This window comes from Marmota marmota, unplaced genomic scaffold (genome assembly GCF_001458135.2).
Source record: "Marmota marmota marmota unplaced genomic scaffold, marMar, whole genome shotgun sequence".
In the NCBI taxonomy this organism is placed as follows: Eukaryota; Metazoa; Chordata; class Mammalia; order Rodentia; family Sciuridae; genus Marmota; species Marmota marmota.
In genome coordinates, this window is record NW_026000316.1 from 550,264 (window position 1) to 571,263 (window position 21,000).

Below are 21,000 nucleotides of genomic sequence, written 5' to 3' on the forward strand. Positions count from 1 at the left end.
CAATTTGAAAAAAAAAAAAAAATATATATATATATATATATATATATATATTATATTTTAAGTGATTCAATTTTTGTAAATTTTTAAAGAGCAGTATGTAAACTTTACATACACATGTAAATGTGGTCAAAGAATAAATGCAGGAAAGGAAATGCTATATATCAGATTTGCCTGTGGGGAGGAAGAGAGGTGGAAAGGATTGTGGGCATGAGGGTATAGGACTGTGTCTATAAAATTTTACCTCATAAAAAGGACTTTTGAAAGAAACAGAGCAAAACCTAGACATCTATTGAAACTAGATAGTGTTACAGGCTTCTGGCTTGTTATTTCCTTTCCTTTCCTATTCTGTATGATGGACTATTTAAAATTCTGTAAAGAGAGTAGTTTACCATTAATCTAGGTACATATATGATTGCAGAAATGGTGTGACTCTACGTCGTGTACAGCCAGAGAAATGAAAAGGTGTGCTCCATTTGTGTACAATGAAATGAAATGCATTCTGTTGTCATGTATAACTAATTAGAACAAAGAAAAAAAATACAAAACCCCCCAAAACCCCCAATATAGAATTTACTTCTCTGTTAAAAGTGTATATGTTGTGTCTTATTTTTTATCATATCTATGTTTCAGTCATAATTAAAGTTTTGGTTATCTCTATTAAAAAAAGAGAAATGTTGCCTCAAGCAGTGTGTTAAGAAATTGTTCATTTACCCTCTCCCTACACTAATATCTTGGTTTTTCTTACGTATTAGGTTATATATTTGTTCAGAGATTGTTTCTAATATGGCTTGAATCCAGAAAGGTTTAATTCCTCACATAAAATATTTTGAGAGGTAGGCAGTGTTAGAATCCTATGACAGCTCAGTACTATTAGGAGTGACCTAGGCATTTCATGTCTTTCTGATCTGATGAACTGGCTTTTGTCCTCACAGTTACCTGTGGTCCAAGGTGAATTCTGTCCTTTTCAACATAATTCTAGAAGCATGGGGGAAGTAGGATAGAAGAAGGGCTTATCCTTTTAAGGAAATTTTTAAGGAAAATTTTAAGGAAACGTCCCAAAAGTTTCACCAAACACTTCAGATTATTACTGGCCAGAATCTAATTACATGGCTACATCTTATAGAAAGGGAGGCTGAAAAATATATTCTTTTGTTGGGACCATTGACGAGGGTTTGTAACTAAGGAAGAAGTCATTTGATATTGGGTAGCAACTAGAAGTCTGTCAAAAATGAGAACCTAAAAATGATTGACTTCTAAATTGTAGCATTATTTTTTTATGTTAAGTGAGATTTAGAGATTTGAAAGCCTGTGAAGTTTTTTTTTCATAAGCAGTACAGTTAAAATGTAATAAAACTCATGAGTACTGTCTTTAAATTCAGAGAGATATAAAATATTGATGACTTTGTTATTGGATAAACAAAGTCATATTATATCTTTTTTCAGAGTGAAAAACATGCTCAAAATGTTAGATTTTATTTTCAAATGCATGGGGAACAAAATGAAATGCCTGGTAAGAGAATGAAGATGCATGTTGGGAACCTTAAGGTGAGTGGTCTATGTTAATGTCATAATGTGGGCTGGGATTGTGGCTCAGTGGTGGAGTGCTTGCCTAGCATGTGTGAGGCACTGGGTTCAATTCTCAGCACTACATTAAAAAATAAAGATATTGGGTCCATTTACAGCTAAAAATATTTGAAAAAAATAACTCTGAACTTTGAGCTATTGAATCATTCTAACATGCTTGTGCTTATTTCAGGTGCATAGGAGTGGAGTAGTAGACAGAAACAAATTTTGTGATCTCTGCAACATGATTTTTAGCTCTCCAATTGTTGCTCAATCTCACTATGTGGGGAAGGTCCATGCTAAAAAACTGAAGCAACTAACGGAGGAACATTATTATGTATCTCCATCAGGATTTCAACCACAGATGGGTAAGGTTCTACTCACCTCTTTTTTGTTTTTTAGAGAGAGAGAGAGAGAGAGAGAGAGAGAGAATTTTTAATATTTATTTTTTTTTAGTTTTTGGCAGACACAACATTTTTGTTTGTATGTGGTGCTGAGGATCGAACCTGGGCCGCCCGCATGCCAGGCGAGCGTGCTACCGCTTGAGCCACATCCCCAGCCCCTACTCACCTCTTTTTCTTTAATAAAAGATCCAGACATCTTTTCCCTCAAACCTGCCATCCATTTTTTATAAGGCAGACTTTCACTTCAGTTTAAACAATTTAATTATTTTTCTTCTACTCAGTTAATCTCTTTCTGTGTCCTTGTCAATGGAGATTATAATTGCTAGCTGAATGTAAAAGGTGTTATGACATCTCACTTTCAGTTTGCTAAATCCAAATAAAGCAAGTGACTTGCTATACTGCTGTAAATATTAACAAGTAGCTAGAGCTCTATCAGTTTATAATCAAGTCACAAGCTCTTTAACACTTTCTTATTTCTGCCCCTTGGCATCTTCTTTATTGCTATAGTACTTGCCAAAATGATGTCTTAAATGTGTGTTCAGAACAATGTCTTCACCATAATATAATCACAGATGCAGCCTTTCCTGGCTATAACTGCAGGCAAAAAAAGTTATTGACTTTCCTTTTACCCTGGCTTTCCATTTATTTCTTCCCATGAATATAAAGAAAAAGTACCACTAGCATTATCAATCAGTAGTTGCTGAGTAATTTTGTTATGTTAAATTCAAAAGATACAGAAAATTATAAAATATTGTTTTTTCCCTTCTTCTGGTGATGTTGGGCCACCAGTGCAGAGAGATCTGACCCAAAATTATCTAAAAAGGCAGAGCGAAACCCAACTTCTATTTTGAAAAACTTGTGTGCAAAACAAAAAAGATGATGATTAATCCTCTGAAATAAATATTTTTTCACATTCTAAGTAGCTTCAACCTTGTAGTACTAAGGTATACCTGGCATGGAAAATTCATCTACATTAATTCCTAAGTCATCTTATAGGCATCACCCAGCAAAGTCAATGCTACAAGAAGCAGTATTAAAACTTACTATTTTCTTAACAAATGAAACCAGAATTTGTTTTTAAAGTTATTCTAGTCTCTTTAATTGTTGTATTTTTTTTTCTGACTGCCAATCTAATGAAGGACAGAATTAGTGTGCCTTAAAATAGAAAGTATTTTATAACAACCATATCTTCGGACACCAATATCCATTGTCTTGGCCTCGAGGAGAGAAAGTGAAATAGCAATGAAATAACTGGAATTGTAGAAACAGGTATAGTTTCATGGTCTTAACTGCATCAATTTTATTCTGATGCAAACATTATAAGTCTAGGCAGGGGCTGGGACTGTGGCTCAGTGGTAGTGCACTTGCCTGGTATATGTGAGACACTGGGTTCGATTCTCAGCACCATGTATAAATAAATAAAATAAAGATCATCAACAACTAAGAAAAAAAATTTTTAAAAAAGGAAAAAAAAGTTAAAATTAAGCCTAGGCAGAATAGATGCATTTGCTACGGTACTTAAAAAAGACATCAACTTAGAGGTTGGTACCATTTGTTTTACACTAAGACAATTGTCATACTTTTATTGGTTCCTCAAATGAACCAATAAAATTTAGGCAATGCCTGATATGGAAAATTCCTTCCCTCCCAAACCTGGTGATAACTGAGTGTTCAAATTTCCATTCTCACAGAAGGAAGTTCTTTTTGACTTGAGTTCTTCTATCCAGCATCCCTGTGCTGAAAAAGTCCAAAGATGCTGGGTTTTTAAAGAATTCTAAATGTCTGTAATACTTTATGAATGCAGCTCTAGTATATGAACACATACTGATCTCTTTTCATTATAACTATTTCAGCAGGTGTGCCTGTTCGTACTTACAAAGAGTCAACCTTCCTGAAGCCTTTTGCTGCCAAGCCTTCTCCAGGTGGGACTAAAGACAAGACTATGCCTTCCTCTTCCAGCAGTGCTTTGGATTTGAATAATCTGTCCTGCTTCCTTTAATAGTCCAATAATGGCCCAACAACATTATGTTGGGAAAAAACACAAAAGAAATGAAGCTAGGAAGACATTTGTAGACAAGATAAGAGAGAAACCTCTTCCAATAAAATCAAATGCAAATGATAAACAGGAACATTATCCCAAAACTCTTTCATGGGAAGTTCATGTTTCATAAAACATACTAGTTTATTTATATAACATTTTATTCTTATTGAGTGAGGGACTGAGGGTATTCATGGAATCATGGAATTTTAGATAAGTAAGGACTTTGAAGTCCATCTACTTTGATCTGTTTGTATTCTAGAAAATGAAACACAGGATGGTTTAGGTGACCCTTATTAATTCAGAAGTAAATATAGGTATTCACATGGTTGTATGCTATCTTAGGTTCATAAAAAGTACTTTAAATTTGTATTGTGATGATACTGTTCATTCACTAAATATGGCTTAAGTGTCTCTTGTGCGCTAGGCTGGCCATTCTTGGGAATACAAATGAGAATATATTGTTTTCCCTGAAGAACCAAGTATGTAAACTAGTTGGGTTAATAACACTTTATTGCATGAGGATAAATAGATACAAACATACATACACATACATATTTATACTCACATATATATGTTATTTGTATATATATATATATATGTTATTTGTCTACATATTTTTGGTAACTAGAAGTGTGAAGCATTATGGTTTATAAGATCTTCATAGACTTCTGTGATTTCAGTTGACAGAAGTGGGAAGGAGAGATGATGAATGAAGGACTTGGAACTAAGAAAGTCTGGCAAGAATTCAGGCACAATATAGACTGATCCTGACTGGAGTGATCCACTTGCTCTTCTAACCATGTTTTTTTTTTTTTTTTTCATTTTCCCCCACAGGCACCTTCTCACTACTAGTGTATTTTATTCCCCTTTCATACTTTCTCTTCCACTCATTTTTCCCCCTCAACTTGCTGTTATTTTTCAATTCTTTCTTTACTAGACTTTGCTATTTCATGTGGAAATGCTCATTACTCCTATCTTCTTGAAGCTCTGTTCTTTGTCATATGTAATTCCTTATGCTTTGGTTCTTCTAATGTGTTTCTGTTTCTTACCTGTTCTCTATATGGGCTCTTTCTTTGTGGTTGTTCAATACCTAGATGTATCCCCATAATTCCATTCTTGACCTTACTCTAGAAAACACAATTCAAATCTATTCCTCTGGTTTCATCTCTCATCTGTAGGCTTATGACCTTATGTCAAACTTTAGACATACATATTCAAATGGCAGCTGCTGTTTTACCTGGATACCTCAAAGCCATTTCAAATGTATTCATCCAAAGTAGAAACCTGTGAACTCCCCAATGCTACTTTCTTCACTTTCTATATCTAATCAGGCACCAAGCTATCACTGTTTTATGTCTTTATCTCCAGCCATATTCTTCCCCTAAATTCTTAGGTCCCTAACATCTTTCCTAAAGTTGTACTACTCAGATTGTGGGTTGTTGATCAACACCATTGGCATCACCTGGAAGCTTATTAGAAAACATAATCTTAGGCCCCACTGCAGACCTACTTAGTCAGAATCGGCATTTTAACAAGATCCCTAGGTGATTTGCACCCAGTAAATTTTGAAAAGCATTATCCTTCCATAACCTCCTAACTACTCCCCCTCTCTCCAGTTTTTTTCTGCCCAAACATACCCTCAATTAAACCACTGAAGTGTTTTAGTTAAAATGCAAATATTTTCTTGTTGTTCCCCTTCTTAAAAAACCCTCCATTGTCTCACCATCTTCTAAGAATAAATACTAAGCTTCATAGCTATGCACCTTCTTATTCCTGCCTTTCTTCTCCAGGCTCACTCTTTACTGCTCCCTGCTATGATCTATGCAGGTCATTTCCTGTGAACCATTTGTGGTTTCCAGAAACCATTGTCTTGTTTCTTGTCTCTATACTTTTGTTCATGATGTCATATTGCCTGAAATAATTCCCATAACCCTCCTCTGGCTAACTCCTATTCATTGTTTAAAATGCAGCTGCTACCTGGAAGCCATTTTACTTCCTTCAAGGCTAATTTTCTATGCTTTCTTAACTTGCATTTCCAAGTATCTCTCCATGTGTTTTTATCTCCCATTACAATGTGAGATCTTTGAAGGAAGGGGCGTCATCTAACTCTTTTATAATTCCAGTACTAGAAATAAAAACTGGCACAAAAATTAGTCCTACCTCAATAGAGATTGGTATAATATATAAATCAGTGAACTGTTAATTAATATTTATCAAGTGCTTACTCCATGTTTGTACTATTTTATCCTACTTAAAGTGATTCAACATATCCCCCAAAGTTCCATACATATGTGGTTTTATCTATGATCTTATTTTATTTCTTTTTTATTATTTTGGTACCAAGGATTGAACCCATGGGTGCTTAAACACTTAGCCACATCCCCAGTCCTTTTTATTTTTATTATAAGACAGGGTCTCACTAAGTTTCTTAGGGCCTCAGTAAGTTGCTGAGACTGGCTTTGAACTTGTGATCCTCCTGCCTCATCATCCTGAGCTGCTGGGATTACAGGTGTGCACCATCACTCCTGGGTATTTATGCTTTTAAATGTTGATTTAAGCAAGTGTAGAAATAGAAGTGATAGGGCTTCTGAAGGTAAAATATGTTTAGAGAAATGACAGACTTCCTATTGTTAAGATATTTTTCCTATCTCTGAGCTGAAAGTATCGGAGATAAGTGGCTTATAGTTTAGTGGCATAGAGTAAATTTTAACTGAGTCAACTATGAGTAGTGTTTGCACTTTTGTCACTATTAAAGGGGAAATCATTTTAGTACTCTGAAGTTTCAAGGTTATTATAATGAGGGATAAAGAATTTTGGTTAAATTTTCATATGATGAGGAGGGAGGAGAATGATCATCAATTTAATTTAATCCAGTCATTGAAGTCATTTTACACTAGTTTCTGAAGCTAGAACTCAAAGAATAGATTTGTCCTTTCTTGCCTATTGCCTGAAGAGCAGTAAACATTTGAGAATTTAAAAATTGCTAGAGAAATTAAATTAACTAATGAGGATTTCAAAGAACTGTGGCAGTAGAAGCCCATAATACAAATAAGCAGACAGTAAGAAAAAAGCTATTTGACATATGCCACCTTAACTCTTTCACTCTTTACCAGCTTTCTCCTTGATGTTTCAACCTTCCTCTCCATCTGCTGTTACTTATATGTGTTTCTTCCATATCTAATCTCTTTTCTCGTTTTTTTTTCCTTCATCATTCTCACTGCTTTCTTTATGTCCTTCATCCAGCCCAGGCCTTATTAGTACAGGAATGGCTACCATAACGATATGGAACTAAAGTATGTATGTATTTTTATTTATTGTATTTGTTTTGTTTATCTTACTAATTTCTAGCTCTATTATTGCACTTAATGTCTTGCCTTCACATGCAACTCAACATATCTAAAAGTGAATCAATAATATTCTCTAAAACTAACTTGAGTTTCCCAAGATTTCTGTCTTTGCCAGTAGGACCATTATTTATTAGCCATCTATACTTGAATCTTTGAGGGCATCTTTGACTACTTACATGCTGTCCATCCTCAAGTATTATAAAATATTAGAACTGGTTCTCCTTTCTGTAGTCCTTCATTGTATTTCCTCTACCATCATATTGCACCTTATTGCTGTAAAAACCTTTTGGAATGGCTTACTTGTACCTCTTACATTCTAGTAATGAAATGTTAAGCCTGGATCAATTCTGTTCTCCACCTTTTCTATTTCAGCATACAGGCTACTGAGTAATGCTGAGAAAATTATATAGGTTTAGAGATTGAGTACCTCTTCAGAGTCTTGGTATCTAACCACTTTGGGTCTTTAGTCCTACTTAACCTTTTTCTTTTCCTTCACTTTTCTCCTTAGCAATCATGTTTAATTATTTTTTATTTATATATAACAGCGGAATGCTGCTATATATAAATAAAAAATAATATAACCCCGTTCTTTACAATTCTTATTATATAGAGAGAGCTCAATTTTTCATATCTCTGGTTGTATACATAGAATACTCAAACCAATTCGTGTCTTCATACATGTACTTTGGATAATAATGATCCTCACATTTCACCATCATTAATAATCCCATGGTCCCTCCCTTCCCCTCCAACCCCTCTGCCCTGTTGAGTTCCTCTATTCCTCCCATGCTCCCACTCCCTATCCCACTATGAATCAGCCCCCTTATATCAAAGAAAACATTTCTGCATTTTTTGAGGGGGTTGGCTAACTTCACTTAGCATTATCTTCTCTAATTCCATCCATTTATCTGCAAATGCCATGACCCTTAACAATCATTTTAAAACTGTATCACTCTCCAAGACTCTCTTCCCTTGCTTTACGCTCCCCCTCATCACACTTCTTAGACAAGCTTCTTTCTTAATTTCATCAACAAGGAATTGTCCATCAGATGTGGATTACTAAGTATCTTGCCCTTCCCAGATCCTCTTCCTCCTCTAACCCTAAGTACCCCCTGCAGATGCTCCTCTTATAACCCTGAGTTCCCTTTTAACTACTGCACTCTTCTTGTCTCCTCTTAGCCAAGTTTCTGTTTTTTAAAAACTTATTCTACCCTTACTGTCTTAATTTGTTATTCACTCACTCCTCAATTCACTGCCATTGTTGGTCCATATTCACCCAGCCTTCATGCTACCACTCTATCATATCACTCCAGTGAAACTACTCCTCACTGGGTCATAGTGACCTCCAAATTTCTAAATGCAGTGGACATCTTTACTTAGCTTCCTAAAACATTGTTTTCTCTGTTCATCATTATAACCCCATCCTTTACATTTTGTACTTTGCATAGGCTCCTCATTCTCTACTCTCTTGGTTTAAAGAGTGACACTCTCCAGGGTTTTTATCATTATGTTGCTATTCCTATGCACACCTATACATTATCTTAAGGAGATTTCACCCATTCTGATTATTTTAACTATCCCCATGTCCTGACATCTCCAAAATCTCTCTGGACTTTTTTCTGTCTGTTCAGACTCTTATCTATAACTGCCTATTGGATAACTTTACATGAATGTTTCAAGAATATTTCATATATCCTTAAGTATTCAAACTTATACTCATCATTACTTACGCTTCTATTCTGTAAAACAACACTTCCTTCTGAAGTTCCAGTTTCAGTTAGTGGGATCACCACCCACTCAATTACCAAAGTAGGATTCTGGGAATTATTTTATCCTCCTCTAGATTCCTCTCTCTCCCTTACCCCTCACTTCACCTAGTCACTAAGTTTTACCAATTTTGATACTAAATATTTCACCAACTTGCCTATTTCTCTCTATTTCTACTTAGAACCTTTTAGTCCATGTCTTCATTTTCTCTTGTCCTGTTAATTATATTCACTTCATATATGTGGTCTCCTTACATATAGGCTTGCTCCTCTTTTTAAAAAATATTTATTTTTTAGTTATAGGTGGACACAGTGTCTTTATTTTATATTTATGTGGTGCTGAGGATCAAACCCAGTGCCTCGCGCATGCTAGGCGAGCACTCTACCTTTGAGCCACAATCCCAGGCCCGAGGCTTGCTCCTCTTAAAATTATATTCTATATTGTAGCCAAAAGAGACATTCTTCAAAAACACATAGTTGAACAACCATGTCATTTACTACTTAAAACACTTCAAGTTTTCTTAACATACAGAAAAAAAGTTTTAGGTCTTTGATCTGACCCCTTATGCCTTGCTCAACTTGTCCCCTGGTATTTTACTCAAAACAATAACAATTTTTTAAAAATTCCTTAAAACCTATCAGTGTTTTTTTCCTATTTCCTGTATCTATAAGGCTCTTAGCAACTCTTTCCATCAAGTTAACTAGTTTTCATCCTTCCAAGTTTAGGTAAGTCATTGTCTTTCCTGGTAACCCATTTTTTGCAAGTTTTCCCACAAATTTTTATTATTATTTTTTTGGATTGTCAGTAAGAGTAAGGAGTTTAATTCAATTATTAGAAGAAAAAGATTTTTAGAATGGATAACAAAGTAAAACAATTCTACAATGTATCAATTCTCAAAATTTTTGCCTCAGGACCTACCCTCTTATAACTCAAAAATTTTAAAGAACTACAAAGAATGTCTACTTGTGTAGATCACTTCCATTGATATTCACTGTTTGGGAAATTAAAACTGAAATTTTTATTTTTTTAATAATTATTATTTTCTCTAAAATAACAAAATAAGCCCATGGCATATTAACATAAATAACATTTTAAGGAAAAAAACTACATTTTCCAGAACAAACAAAAATTTAGTGAACAGAGAGAGTACTACTGTGCTATATATTTTGCAAATCTCACTAACACCTGGCTTGAGAGAATAGCTAGATTCTCATATATGCTGTAAATATAGTCTGTAAATTCCAGAAAGCAAAAATAAAACAGACAAATCTGACCACTATGCAATAAAACTAGAAATTAATACAATTGAAAATTTAAAAGATCCTTTCATCTGAAAATTTTTATTGGTTCTTTTTAGTTATACATGATAGTAAAATCCATTTGATATAATTATATAAGCATGGAATATATCTTATTCTAATTATGATGTCATTCTTGTGTATATACATTATGGTGTGATTTACTGTGGTGTATTCATATCTGCAGATAGGAAAATTATGTCAGATTCATTCCACTGTCTTTCCTTTTCCTTCTCTTCTCTTCATTCCCCTTTGTCTAATCTACTGAATTTCTCTTCTCCCTCTGCCTTATTGTGGGTTAGCTTCCACATATCAGAGAAAACATTCAACCTTTGGCTTTATGGGACTGACTTATTTCATTCAGAAGATAGTCTCCAGATCCATCCATTTAATGGCAAATGTAATAAAAGCATTCTTCTCGATGGCTGAGTAATAAATATTTCATTGTGTATATATACCACACTTTCTTTATCCATTCTTCTGTTTAAGGGTACCTAGGTTGGCTCCATAGCTTACCTATTGTGAATTAAGCTATAAACATTGATGTGGCTGCATCATTGTAATATGCTGATTTTAAATCCTTTGGATATATACTGAGGAGTGGGATAGGTTGGTCAAATGGTGGTTCCATTCCTTTTTTTTTTTTTTTTTGAGGAATCTCTATACTGCTTTTCAGAATGGTTGCACAAAATTGCAGTCCCACTAGCAATGTATGAATGTACCCTTTTCCCCACCTCCTCACCAACATTTATTTTTAATTGTCTTTCTTGACAATTGCCATCATGACTGGAGTGAGATGAAATCTCTATAGTTTTAATTTGCATTTCTCTAATTGCTAGAGATGTTGAACATTTTTCATACATTTGTTGACCATTCATATTTCTCTTTTGAGAAGTATCTTTAGACCCTTATACTGTGCTAAATGCCTATGCTTCACTGTGCTCCCATACCTCTCAAACATACTTTTCTTACTTTTATCTGAGATTGAAATCCTTTGTTCATTTATCTGTTTCTCGAATTGGTCTTGTTTAATTCATTTCGTACTTCTAACATGTAGCATGATGCTTGGTGCCACATAGATACTCACTTTTTGTTGAACAGATTGTTCAAATTCCACACATCATGCTCATTTCTGTCTCTTCCATCTTTGATGTTGTTTCATCCCCTGGTAAGCTTTCCTTACAATTCAAATCCTTCCTGTACTCTGTGATCCATCACAACTTCCCTTACTGCTATAGCTCTTGCTATTATACTTTTTCTATTATAGTCTATTGTTCATTGGCAATTGCATCAATTATAGCCCCACAACTGACTCACTCTCCTTGAGACAAGGGGTTATATTTTATTCTGCAATATACTTCTTAGTGCTTTATATGGTAATGAGTTTTTCTCAATTTATATTTGGTAATTGCTTATTTTAGGCAGTAACATGTAGAGGGATAAACATAGATTTAGAGATGTGTTTGAAGCCACTTGCGCATTTGCACCTCAAATTTGTTGGGTAAAAAGTAAAAATAATGTAACTTCATAGGATTGAACAAAGGTGAAGTGAAATAATGTGTAAGTGTGCGTGTGCATGTGTGTATGAGTATGTGTGTAGAGAGAGAGAATAGATTCCTCTGTGTATATATAGATATGTGTATGTATGTGTGTGTACGCATATCCCATCACAGAATAGGTTTAAATATTAATTTTTTAAAAAAAGTTTTGTTTTCTATCATAATTCTAAGACAAGTAATTTGGATGTTTTTTGTTTTTCTTCATAAGTTCCAAATTAAGCTGCTTTTTATTTTTTTACTTTCATGTAACTTTCAATTGCTGCCCCCCCCCATTTAATATATTAGACCAGAGGTTCTCATCCTTGACTACACATTAGAATTATTTGAGAGGCTTTTAGATATCCCAGTGCTCATATCATTCCACTGGTCAATTAAATTACCATCCCTGGATCCTACACATTGTGTTTTGTTTTGTTTTTTAAAATTCATTGAGTGGTTCCAACGTGAAGCCAAATTGGAAACTACAATGTTAGATTATAAAGACATACCCTACCCAATTCATGTTTTAAAAATAAAGACCTTTATTCAAGGAGTTCTGAGATAGGGCTGTGATTAGGAGAAGATTGGACATCCAAGTACTGAGTTGTCGAAGATTCTGAAAATTACAAGATGCAAAGAAGCCTCAGTTTCCGGATAAACTCAGAAACAAAGGATCCTAGCAGGGGCAAGTACAGCAAATCTGAATGGGGCGAAGGAGCAGTTTCTAAGATAATGGAGAGTGTAAGAAATAATGAAGTTTTATTATAGGATTAGACCAGGAGTTCTGATCTTTAGATCAATGAATAGGTTTCCTGTCTTCACAGAAAGTGTTTACACATTTTTTTTAACATTTATTTTTTAGTTGTAGATGGGAACAATGCCTTTATTTTATTTATTTATTTTTATGTGGTACTGAGGATCCAATTCAGGGCCTTGCACATGCTAGGCGAGTGCTCTACTGCTGAGCCACAATCCCAGCCCTGTTTACACAGTTTTTATACATTATTTTCTGAGATGTCTACAGATGAGAAGAAGAAAAAAACATCATTCTGTGAAAAAGCCAAGAGCTAAAGTAATAGTAATCACACCACAGTACTAGAACTGCCTCTGGATATATGATCGGCAGCTCTTCTGAAGTCCTTTGTTGTCTCTATTAGACTATGTCGTAATTGTGGAGAAACAAAGGAGGAATTAAAGATAAAACTACATACTGTGTATTTTATAATTATAAGCACTAAATAAGTGCACAAACGCTCTGATATATAATCTGAGTTTTTAATCACAATAAAGATCATTGGCTCAATCTAGGGAAGGTGCTCAACAATAGCTGAAAGTACAATCATCTGAAAAGCTTTCACAAAGTAAGGAAGCTTACTTTAATTGATCTTACGTGGAGCTGTATCATGAATATTTCCCCCAAACAATTTTAATATAGCCAGCATTGAGGACAACTTATCTAGAGGAAGCCAGGATTCCTTGCATAACTTGAGTGCCTTAAAAAATGCATAGTATTGGCCATATAAATCTGAACCTTAAAATAAGGATAGTAGTAGTAATTTCCTATAAAAGGTTTTTGTAAAGATTCATTTTAGTCCCATGTTTTTCAGGAAGTCCAGAATCTTCAGTTGATCATTATCAAATCAGGGAGCCACTAATCACAAACTTGAAAGGGGTTGAAATTAACCAAGGAACAGGAAAATATTCCCTTGGTATATTTCTCATGAAATATCAGATAATAATAACTAATGATATTCATTAAAAAACAAATTCCCTGTCCCTGCCCCTAAAAGAGTGAATCATGTTCTGCAGGATGATACCCCAGGTGATTCTTATCAGAGAAGTTTAGTAAACATTATAGTTTAAGTTGATATATTGTCATTCTGCTATTGATTTATGGTAGGAGGATATATATACCATAAGGATATATATATAACCCCAGGATATATATGTGTGTGCATGTGTGTGTGTGTGTATGTATGTGTGTGTGTGTGTGTGTGTGTATATATATATATATATATATATATATATATATATACACACACACACATTCATACATATACATATATATANTGTGTATGTGTGTGTGTGTGTGTGTGTGTATATATATATATATATATATATATATATATATATACACACACACACATTTATATGACCCCAATGCCCAGTTTTTATGTTTGTCATCTAGATTGTACTTTTCTTGGTATCAAAAAATATGGGAAAAATTATAAACAGAGAGTGACATGGTGAGCATGAAATCAGAATACAGGGATAGGAGGACAAATTTGGGAATCATTCATTCAAATTTTTACATGACCTGCTGAGCTCTTCTGGTATCACACTGAGTATATCTTAATAGTGAACAGAGTCTCATGTCTTCAAAGTCAGCATCTTTCTTTCCACTTGACAGTAGTCTTTTATTTCTGTGAATAATCTTCACTCAGACAAAACAGATACACTTCATAATGATTATTTTAGCTTCCTTTCCATGATTAGCTTATTGTTTGATATAAAAGAGGGTGACCTTAGTTGTCCTTAATATCTCTACAGCACCAATTTATTGCCTCATTTCCTAGTGTGGGATTGTTTTTATATTTGACTTAGGAAATTTATTAATTTGCTTCTTCTGACCAAAGATAAAGTAGAAGGATGGTGAGAGTAAGACAATGAAAATAATTTATTCCTCCACTTCTATCCAAGAAGCAAACTATTAAGGTAGTTGTTGGACATTTCCTATTTTATAGTTTTTGACTCTTTTAAAATGGTAACTAGCAGTTTTGTTTTAGAATTTTGCTTTCAGCTTTCATCCTATGAGTGGGGCTCACTGAACCTCTCTCCTTTCTAAAATATGTGGAAATTACTTTTGGTAGCTAATGCACTACAGTGATTTCAGGTAAGAGTGTAAAAATTTGCTTTTGCTTTAATCTTTTGGGACATTTCAGACTTTGGTTGGGTGGAAAAGAATTAGTGGCAAACAAAAAGAGGTTTGTCAAGGGACAAAGAGTCAAAAGTTGTGCAAGCACACTAAATTTGAGGTGCCTGCTACACCATCATGTAGCAACAGTAAGCAAGCAGATACCAGATTTTTAGGGAATAAATCAAGGCTACAGAAACAGTGTGGTATAGTGCAAAGAATTCTGGGGATTAAATTAAGAGACATGGGCACAAAGGCTCACTACTACTAAATGGCTCTGTGACTTTGACTAAGTCATTTTGCCATTCTGGTCCCAGTCCTAATTGGGAAATTTCAAGTAGATCATCTCTAATAAATTCTTCTCCAGTCCTAATATCAAATGATTCTAAGTGTATCCACACTAACCTTCTTAACTTGAACTTTCTATTTTTTTCAGCATTTAATATGAGAACCTACATTTGCCATATTTGTAGTATAACCTTTACATCTTTAGATATGTTCCGGTCCCACATGCAAGGGAGTGAACATCAAATTAAGTAAGTGGTTTTTTTGATAAAATGTTCCTGACACCAAACATATATTTTACAAAACTTCTCTGGGCATTCATTTCCTTATGAGTTGAACTGGATATGGTTAACAGTATTAGTAACATTGTACACTAGTGTCCCCAAAGGTGTTCTTGTGTCATGATAGTGTGCTGGAAGAGCTGGCTCTTTGATATCCCTCCTGACCAGAGAGCATTATATTTTTTAGAGAGATGCTAAGGAATCATTCTCAGGCTAACCATACAAATTCAAAGCATTTCTAGAAGCTTGGCTTAGTTCCACGGTTTCAATGATCCAGTCAACATTCAGTGAGGTGTAGTGGTTAAGAACAAAGGTTTTGCTGTTAGACAGACCTGGATCAGAATACCAGATCCATCTTTTATAAAGTGTATAATTGTGAAGAACTCTTATATAAGATTGTTAAAAATGAAATATAATATACCTGACTTGGACATAGGTGGAGCTCAATAAATGCTTAGTTAACAGTTATTTTAAGGAGATTTTAATTGAATGTACAATTGAGGAGTGGGTAATTTAGGTAATACAACAGAGGGATATTTTATTGTTATATAATTGGCTTATTTTTAAAAAATCAAATATAACATTTCTCTTACTTTATTATAGATGAATATTTAGGACCTAAATTGTCTGACTTGCCAAAATTAACCTACATTTAGACATGTTAAAAAGAAATTCAGGGTTCCAGAATACTTGCCACATTTGTAGATCTATCCAAGGAACTGGTTAATCAAAACACATATCATTCTAACATTCAGTTCATACCATTTATTAGAGCATTAAATATTAATGGCCCTTACTCACACATCCAAACATGTCTTAGGTTTTTAGTACATCAGCATCTGATATATATGCTCCTCCCTTTAATCCCAGCCAGAGAAAGTTTTCTTAAAAACAAAAATTGTGAGATGCCTGGGAGATATCTGATTATTCCCACTGTATCTTTTTACCATGAAAAGTAATTCTTTATAGCTTTTAACCTGAGGTTGATTTTAAAATTTTATTTGGATTTTTTTTTTTATTTTGAGAGCAAAGAAAATATTCAGAATAAAATATTCTTGTAACAAGAACTTTCTGTCCTTTTTGCAGAGAATCCCTTGTTATCAATCTAGTAAAGAATTCAAATACACAAAATTCTTGCCAAGTTGAATGTGCAGATTATATCAAAATGCAGAAAACGAGAGAACTAGAGTATAGGACTTGTTTCAGAAAGATGGAAGAGAATTATTTGGAAAGCCTTGGGTATAGAGAAATGGTTGATTCCAGACCCAGACCTAAAATGTATGAAGAAAGACTTCCATTTGAGACTTTCCAGACATACCCAGGACCATACAATAATTCACAAGCAGTGGAAAACCAGTTACCGAATTGCTTACCAGCTCATTCAAAGAAGACACATGACTCTTTCAAAGATGAACTTGAAGATTACATCAAAGTGCAAAAAGCTAGAGGACTAGATCCAAACACTTGTTTTAGAAAGATGAGAGAAAACTCTGTGAACCGAGGGTATAGAGAAATGGTTGATTCTGGACCCAGACAAAGAATGTGTGAGCAAAGATTTTCTTTTGAGACTTCCCATACTTACCACCAATCATATAGTAGTTCACCAGTGGAAGGCCAGTTACCTCATTGGTTACCAGCTCATTCAAAGAGAACATATGACTCTTTCCAAGATGAACTTGATGATTACATCAAAGTGCAGAAAGCCAGAGGATTAGAGCCAAAGACTTGTTTCAGAAAGATAGTTGATAGCTCTGTGGAAACTCATAGGCACAGAGAAATGGTTGATAGCAGAACAAGATACAGAATGTTTGAGCAAAGACTCCCATTTGAGACTTTCCAGACCTATACAGGACCATACAATAGTTCACAAACAGTAGAAAACCAGTTACCTCATTGCTTACCAGCTTATGACAGCAAACAGAGACTAGACTCTGTAAAGTACTGTCAACTTCCCAGAGACTATTTCTCAGAAAAACCAGTACCTCTGAGCCTTAGTCAGCAAGAAAATAACTCTGGTCCATATAGTGTAGAATGTGAAATTTATAAGCACCTTTCCTCAGAAAACAACACCAGTGACCATCAAGCAGCTCATAAACGGCGACACCAGAAGAGAAGACGACACCTTGAGGAAGGTGAAGAAAGGCAAGAGAAGGAGCAGTACAAGCATAAAAAGAAAAAGAGTCATGAGGATATGGATTTAGGCAAAGACAAGAGCATCCAACAAAGTAAACGAGAAGAGGATAAAGTCAGGGTCAGTTCAGGAAAACTTAAGCATCGAAAAAAGAAAAAAAGCCGTGATATATCCTCTGAAAAAGAAGAACGTAAGCACAGGAAAGAGAAAAGAAAATCTGTTGAAGAAAGGACAGAAGAGGAAATGCTTTGGGATGAGTCAATTCTTGGATTTTAAACTTTTAGTTTACCAAAGGATGATTTGAAGAAAACATTATGGGTTTAGATAAAGACAGGAGAATCCAATGAAAAAAAGGAGAGTTTGATATGGTCATTGTTGGTGCAGGAAAGCTTCGTTGTTTTGTGTGCAAAAATTAAAAATGAATTGAAAGAAGAAACACACGAAAAGCCTAAGTCAGTTTTAGAAAGAAGAACAGCAGAGAAAATCAAACCTATGAAAGAAAAACAGAAGAGTCAGTATTTCGGGATGAATCTGCTTTGGGATTTTAAACTTTTAGTTGGTGTTTCCTCAAGGATGAATTGAAGAAAACATCAAGAAGATGAAATTAGATAAACACAAGAGCATCAGATGAAAAGGAGAGGTAGATACAGCCATTGTCAGTTAAGGGAAACTGGTTTTCTCTTTTCCTTCTTTCTTTCTTTCCTTCCTTCCTTCCTTCCTTTTCTTTCTTTTTGTAAAACTTGAAATTTAATTGAAAAAAGAACCAAAAACCCCAAACCTAACCTCTGAGAAACAAGAACATAAGAACACAAGAAGAACATAAGAGAAAAGGAAACTTATAAAAGAAGACAGAAGAGTCAGTGCTTTAGTCTATCCTCTAATTTCAAAACTTCCTAGTTTTATTCCCTTAGGGTTGAAGACATAGGTTGAAAAGTTTGGTTTTATTAAATAATTATTTGATTTTTCACATGGACAGTTAATGTAATCTCTATAAAAGCCAAGTGAACTGAAAGTATTCACTATGCCTTTTCCTCAAATTACTTTTCCTCAATTTTTTTAAAAAAGAAGAAAGAAAGAAAGATTATTAAATGTATCTTGCATAAAATGCAATTTCCCTAAATGGGGTTGTTTCTACTTTGTCCATCAGATTGCTGTGATAGTGGATTTTTTTTACCCATGAGAGATAATTTATTTTTTAATGAGAGAATTATCAAGAGTTGCAGTGTACAGCCATACCACCCTGAACTCACCTGATCCTATTTGTTCTTGGAAACTAAGCATGGTCAGCCCTGTGGGAGTCAAGGCATTGCTGAATCCATTCCTTTTGGGGTTTGTGTTAGTGTTGGTGGTATTTTATTATCGATGTGTTTGTTTATGTTTCTTAGTTTTCTCAAAAGAAAATGTATGAAACAATTTACACTGATTTTTTTCTTTGTTAAATCTAATTTGCAGTGTATTTTTGTATTTTCTAGTTCTGAAAGTGAAAAATTAAATAGTCTATAACAAACTTAGAAGATATATACTTTTAAAAAAAGTTCTCAAAGTGCTGATACAAAAATCACTCTATATTCTGGAAGTGTTTATATTAAAGTGTTCTAATTTCTATACATTGTTTTATTTAAATGATCATTTTCCATCCATAGATGATTGGTCTTGGAGTGAACGGGCAGTAACTAAATAGTTTGCACTTAATACTTCTGGGAAGATCACACTATAAAGCTATAATAATTTCATTGCTTTTACAGCTTGTCTAGTAGAAGCTGGTACTTTATCTTGAGCTTAGTGTTATCTTAGAAAAATATGACCAGCTAAATACTTGAAACTGAAGAAGGAAAAATTTTAAGTGATAGGGGCCCATGAGGGTTTATTACCTTTAAATTGTTTGATTTTGATGATTTTTTTATTCTGGTGCTCCTTTTTTTTTATCATCAGCAACTCCTGTAAGCATTTGAGCATCACTGTGGTATAATAGAAAGTATAATGGCCTGGGAATCCAAATCCCAGGGTTGGATTCCAGTTGTACCATCAAGTTGCAGCGTGATCTTGAGAATGCCATCAGAATCCAACATGGAGTCACCAGGAATAGGAAAAATAGGCTATAGTAGTCCCTTCACGTGCTAAACCTATTCAACAAGTAAGTAAATTTTAATGGTGATATATCTGCATTTAGGCAAGCCATTTCATAGTTGGTTTTTATATTTGAAATTTAAATAAAATGGTAGATATGTGCTAAAGCATGATATTATTGGTTGGGCTTATACCTAGTTAAATAAATAGTCCCAAAAAGTTAGATGGTCCCCAAATCATTTTTTTCTTTCATGAGACTGTTAATATAAGATTATTTTATGCTATAGTATCATCCCCCCTTTTAAACCATATTTGGTATACTAGTGAAAGGAGAGGAAGAAGAGCCAAGATAGAACAAGTAGACTAAATTGTCAGCCACAAAATTGGCATTTTTTTTTCTGAGCACACACACACAAATACAAAAGTACAAAGTTTTTTTTTCCGTACAGAAAATGCAAGATAAGATCAATTGAATCATTAACACTTTTACAGTTGATAAATTCTTATGCAGAAGTCTTTTTCTGTTTAAATCTGTTGGGGGAATTCAACATTATATATCAAGAATATTCACTAAGATACCAAATTACTGTGTTATTCTCAAAATGTATAGATACAATGTTCCATTAAAATTAGCCATACATAACTTTATAGAAGATGGATCATGTAAATTAAAAAAAAAACATTTAAATTGGGTAGTGTGGCTATTGGAGCAAATAGGGTGTGGTTTTGATTACAATCTTAAGGCAGTAACTTAGGCTTGCCCAAGAAAAGTGGTTTTCAAAGATTTTAGGATAAACTTTTTTGGCAAAAGTAAATTATTTGTTAACCAGAAAATTTAATTTTATGGTTGAAGCTGGTGACAAGCACTTGGAACCCAAGTTTTGCATATTTGCTCTGCTCCCATCTTCTGCCTCTAAGCATCTGGAGGTAAGAATATATCTAAGTCAAGATACACCAACACAGGGAGAGAAGATATAAAGTGATCTCCACTTCTGGAGTTGACTGCTGACTCTGTTAAGATTAAATTTAGTAGTAAAAGTTTTTTAAAAATCCTGCACGGGGTATGGAAGACAATATAAAGACTTATTTGAGGAAAAATAATTTAATATATTACATATGAAAGCAATGTTTGGGGATGTATTACATGTTTGGTTTGAAAGACCAATATCTAGACATAAATTCACATATGATCTGAGGCAAATATGTTAAAGACAGTATTCAGAACAAGTAAACTAATAGTACCTAACTTCAGAGATGTGCCCTGAACGGATAGTAGAAATGAGCAAACATAGGCTTAATTTGAAAAATATTTTTCAAAAATGGGAGTTTTAGAAAAAATATATAATTGGCTGTCCTGTTATATA

At 34.1% G+C, this 21,000-nt stretch overlaps 1 protein-coding gene across 9 annotated transcripts in view; it reads left to right on the plus strand.

The window, feature by feature from the left end:
• Zmat1 (zinc finger matrin-type 1) overlaps positions 1 to 19,797 on the plus strand; it is a 44,837-nt gene extending 25,040 nt beyond the window's left edge. For 3 of the 9 annotated variants that reach the window (XR_007345059.1, XR_007345060.1, XR_007345056.1), the window contains 6 exons: positions 1,444 to 1,545; positions 1,757 to 1,931; positions 3,821 to 3,889; positions 15,309 to 15,408; positions 16,525 to 18,209; positions 19,502 to 19,797. Coding sequence is in view for 1 of the 9 variants with exons in the window: in XM_048797329.1 (XP_048653286.1) it covers positions 1,444 to 1,545; positions 1,757 to 1,931; positions 3,821 to 3,889; positions 15,309 to 15,408; positions 16,525 to 17,845 (1,767 nt within the window). In the remaining 8 variants the exon portion in view is untranslated. Of the gene's footprint in view, positions 1 to 1,443; positions 1,546 to 1,756; positions 1,932 to 3,820; positions 3,890 to 14,076; positions 15,409 to 16,524; positions 19,173 to 19,501 lie in introns of those variants that run through there. The other 6 variants (XR_007345061.1, XR_007345058.1, XR_007345057.1 and 3 more) reach the window with 5 other exon arrangements.
• The last annotated feature ends 1,203 nt before the right edge of the window (positions 19,798 to 21,000 follow it).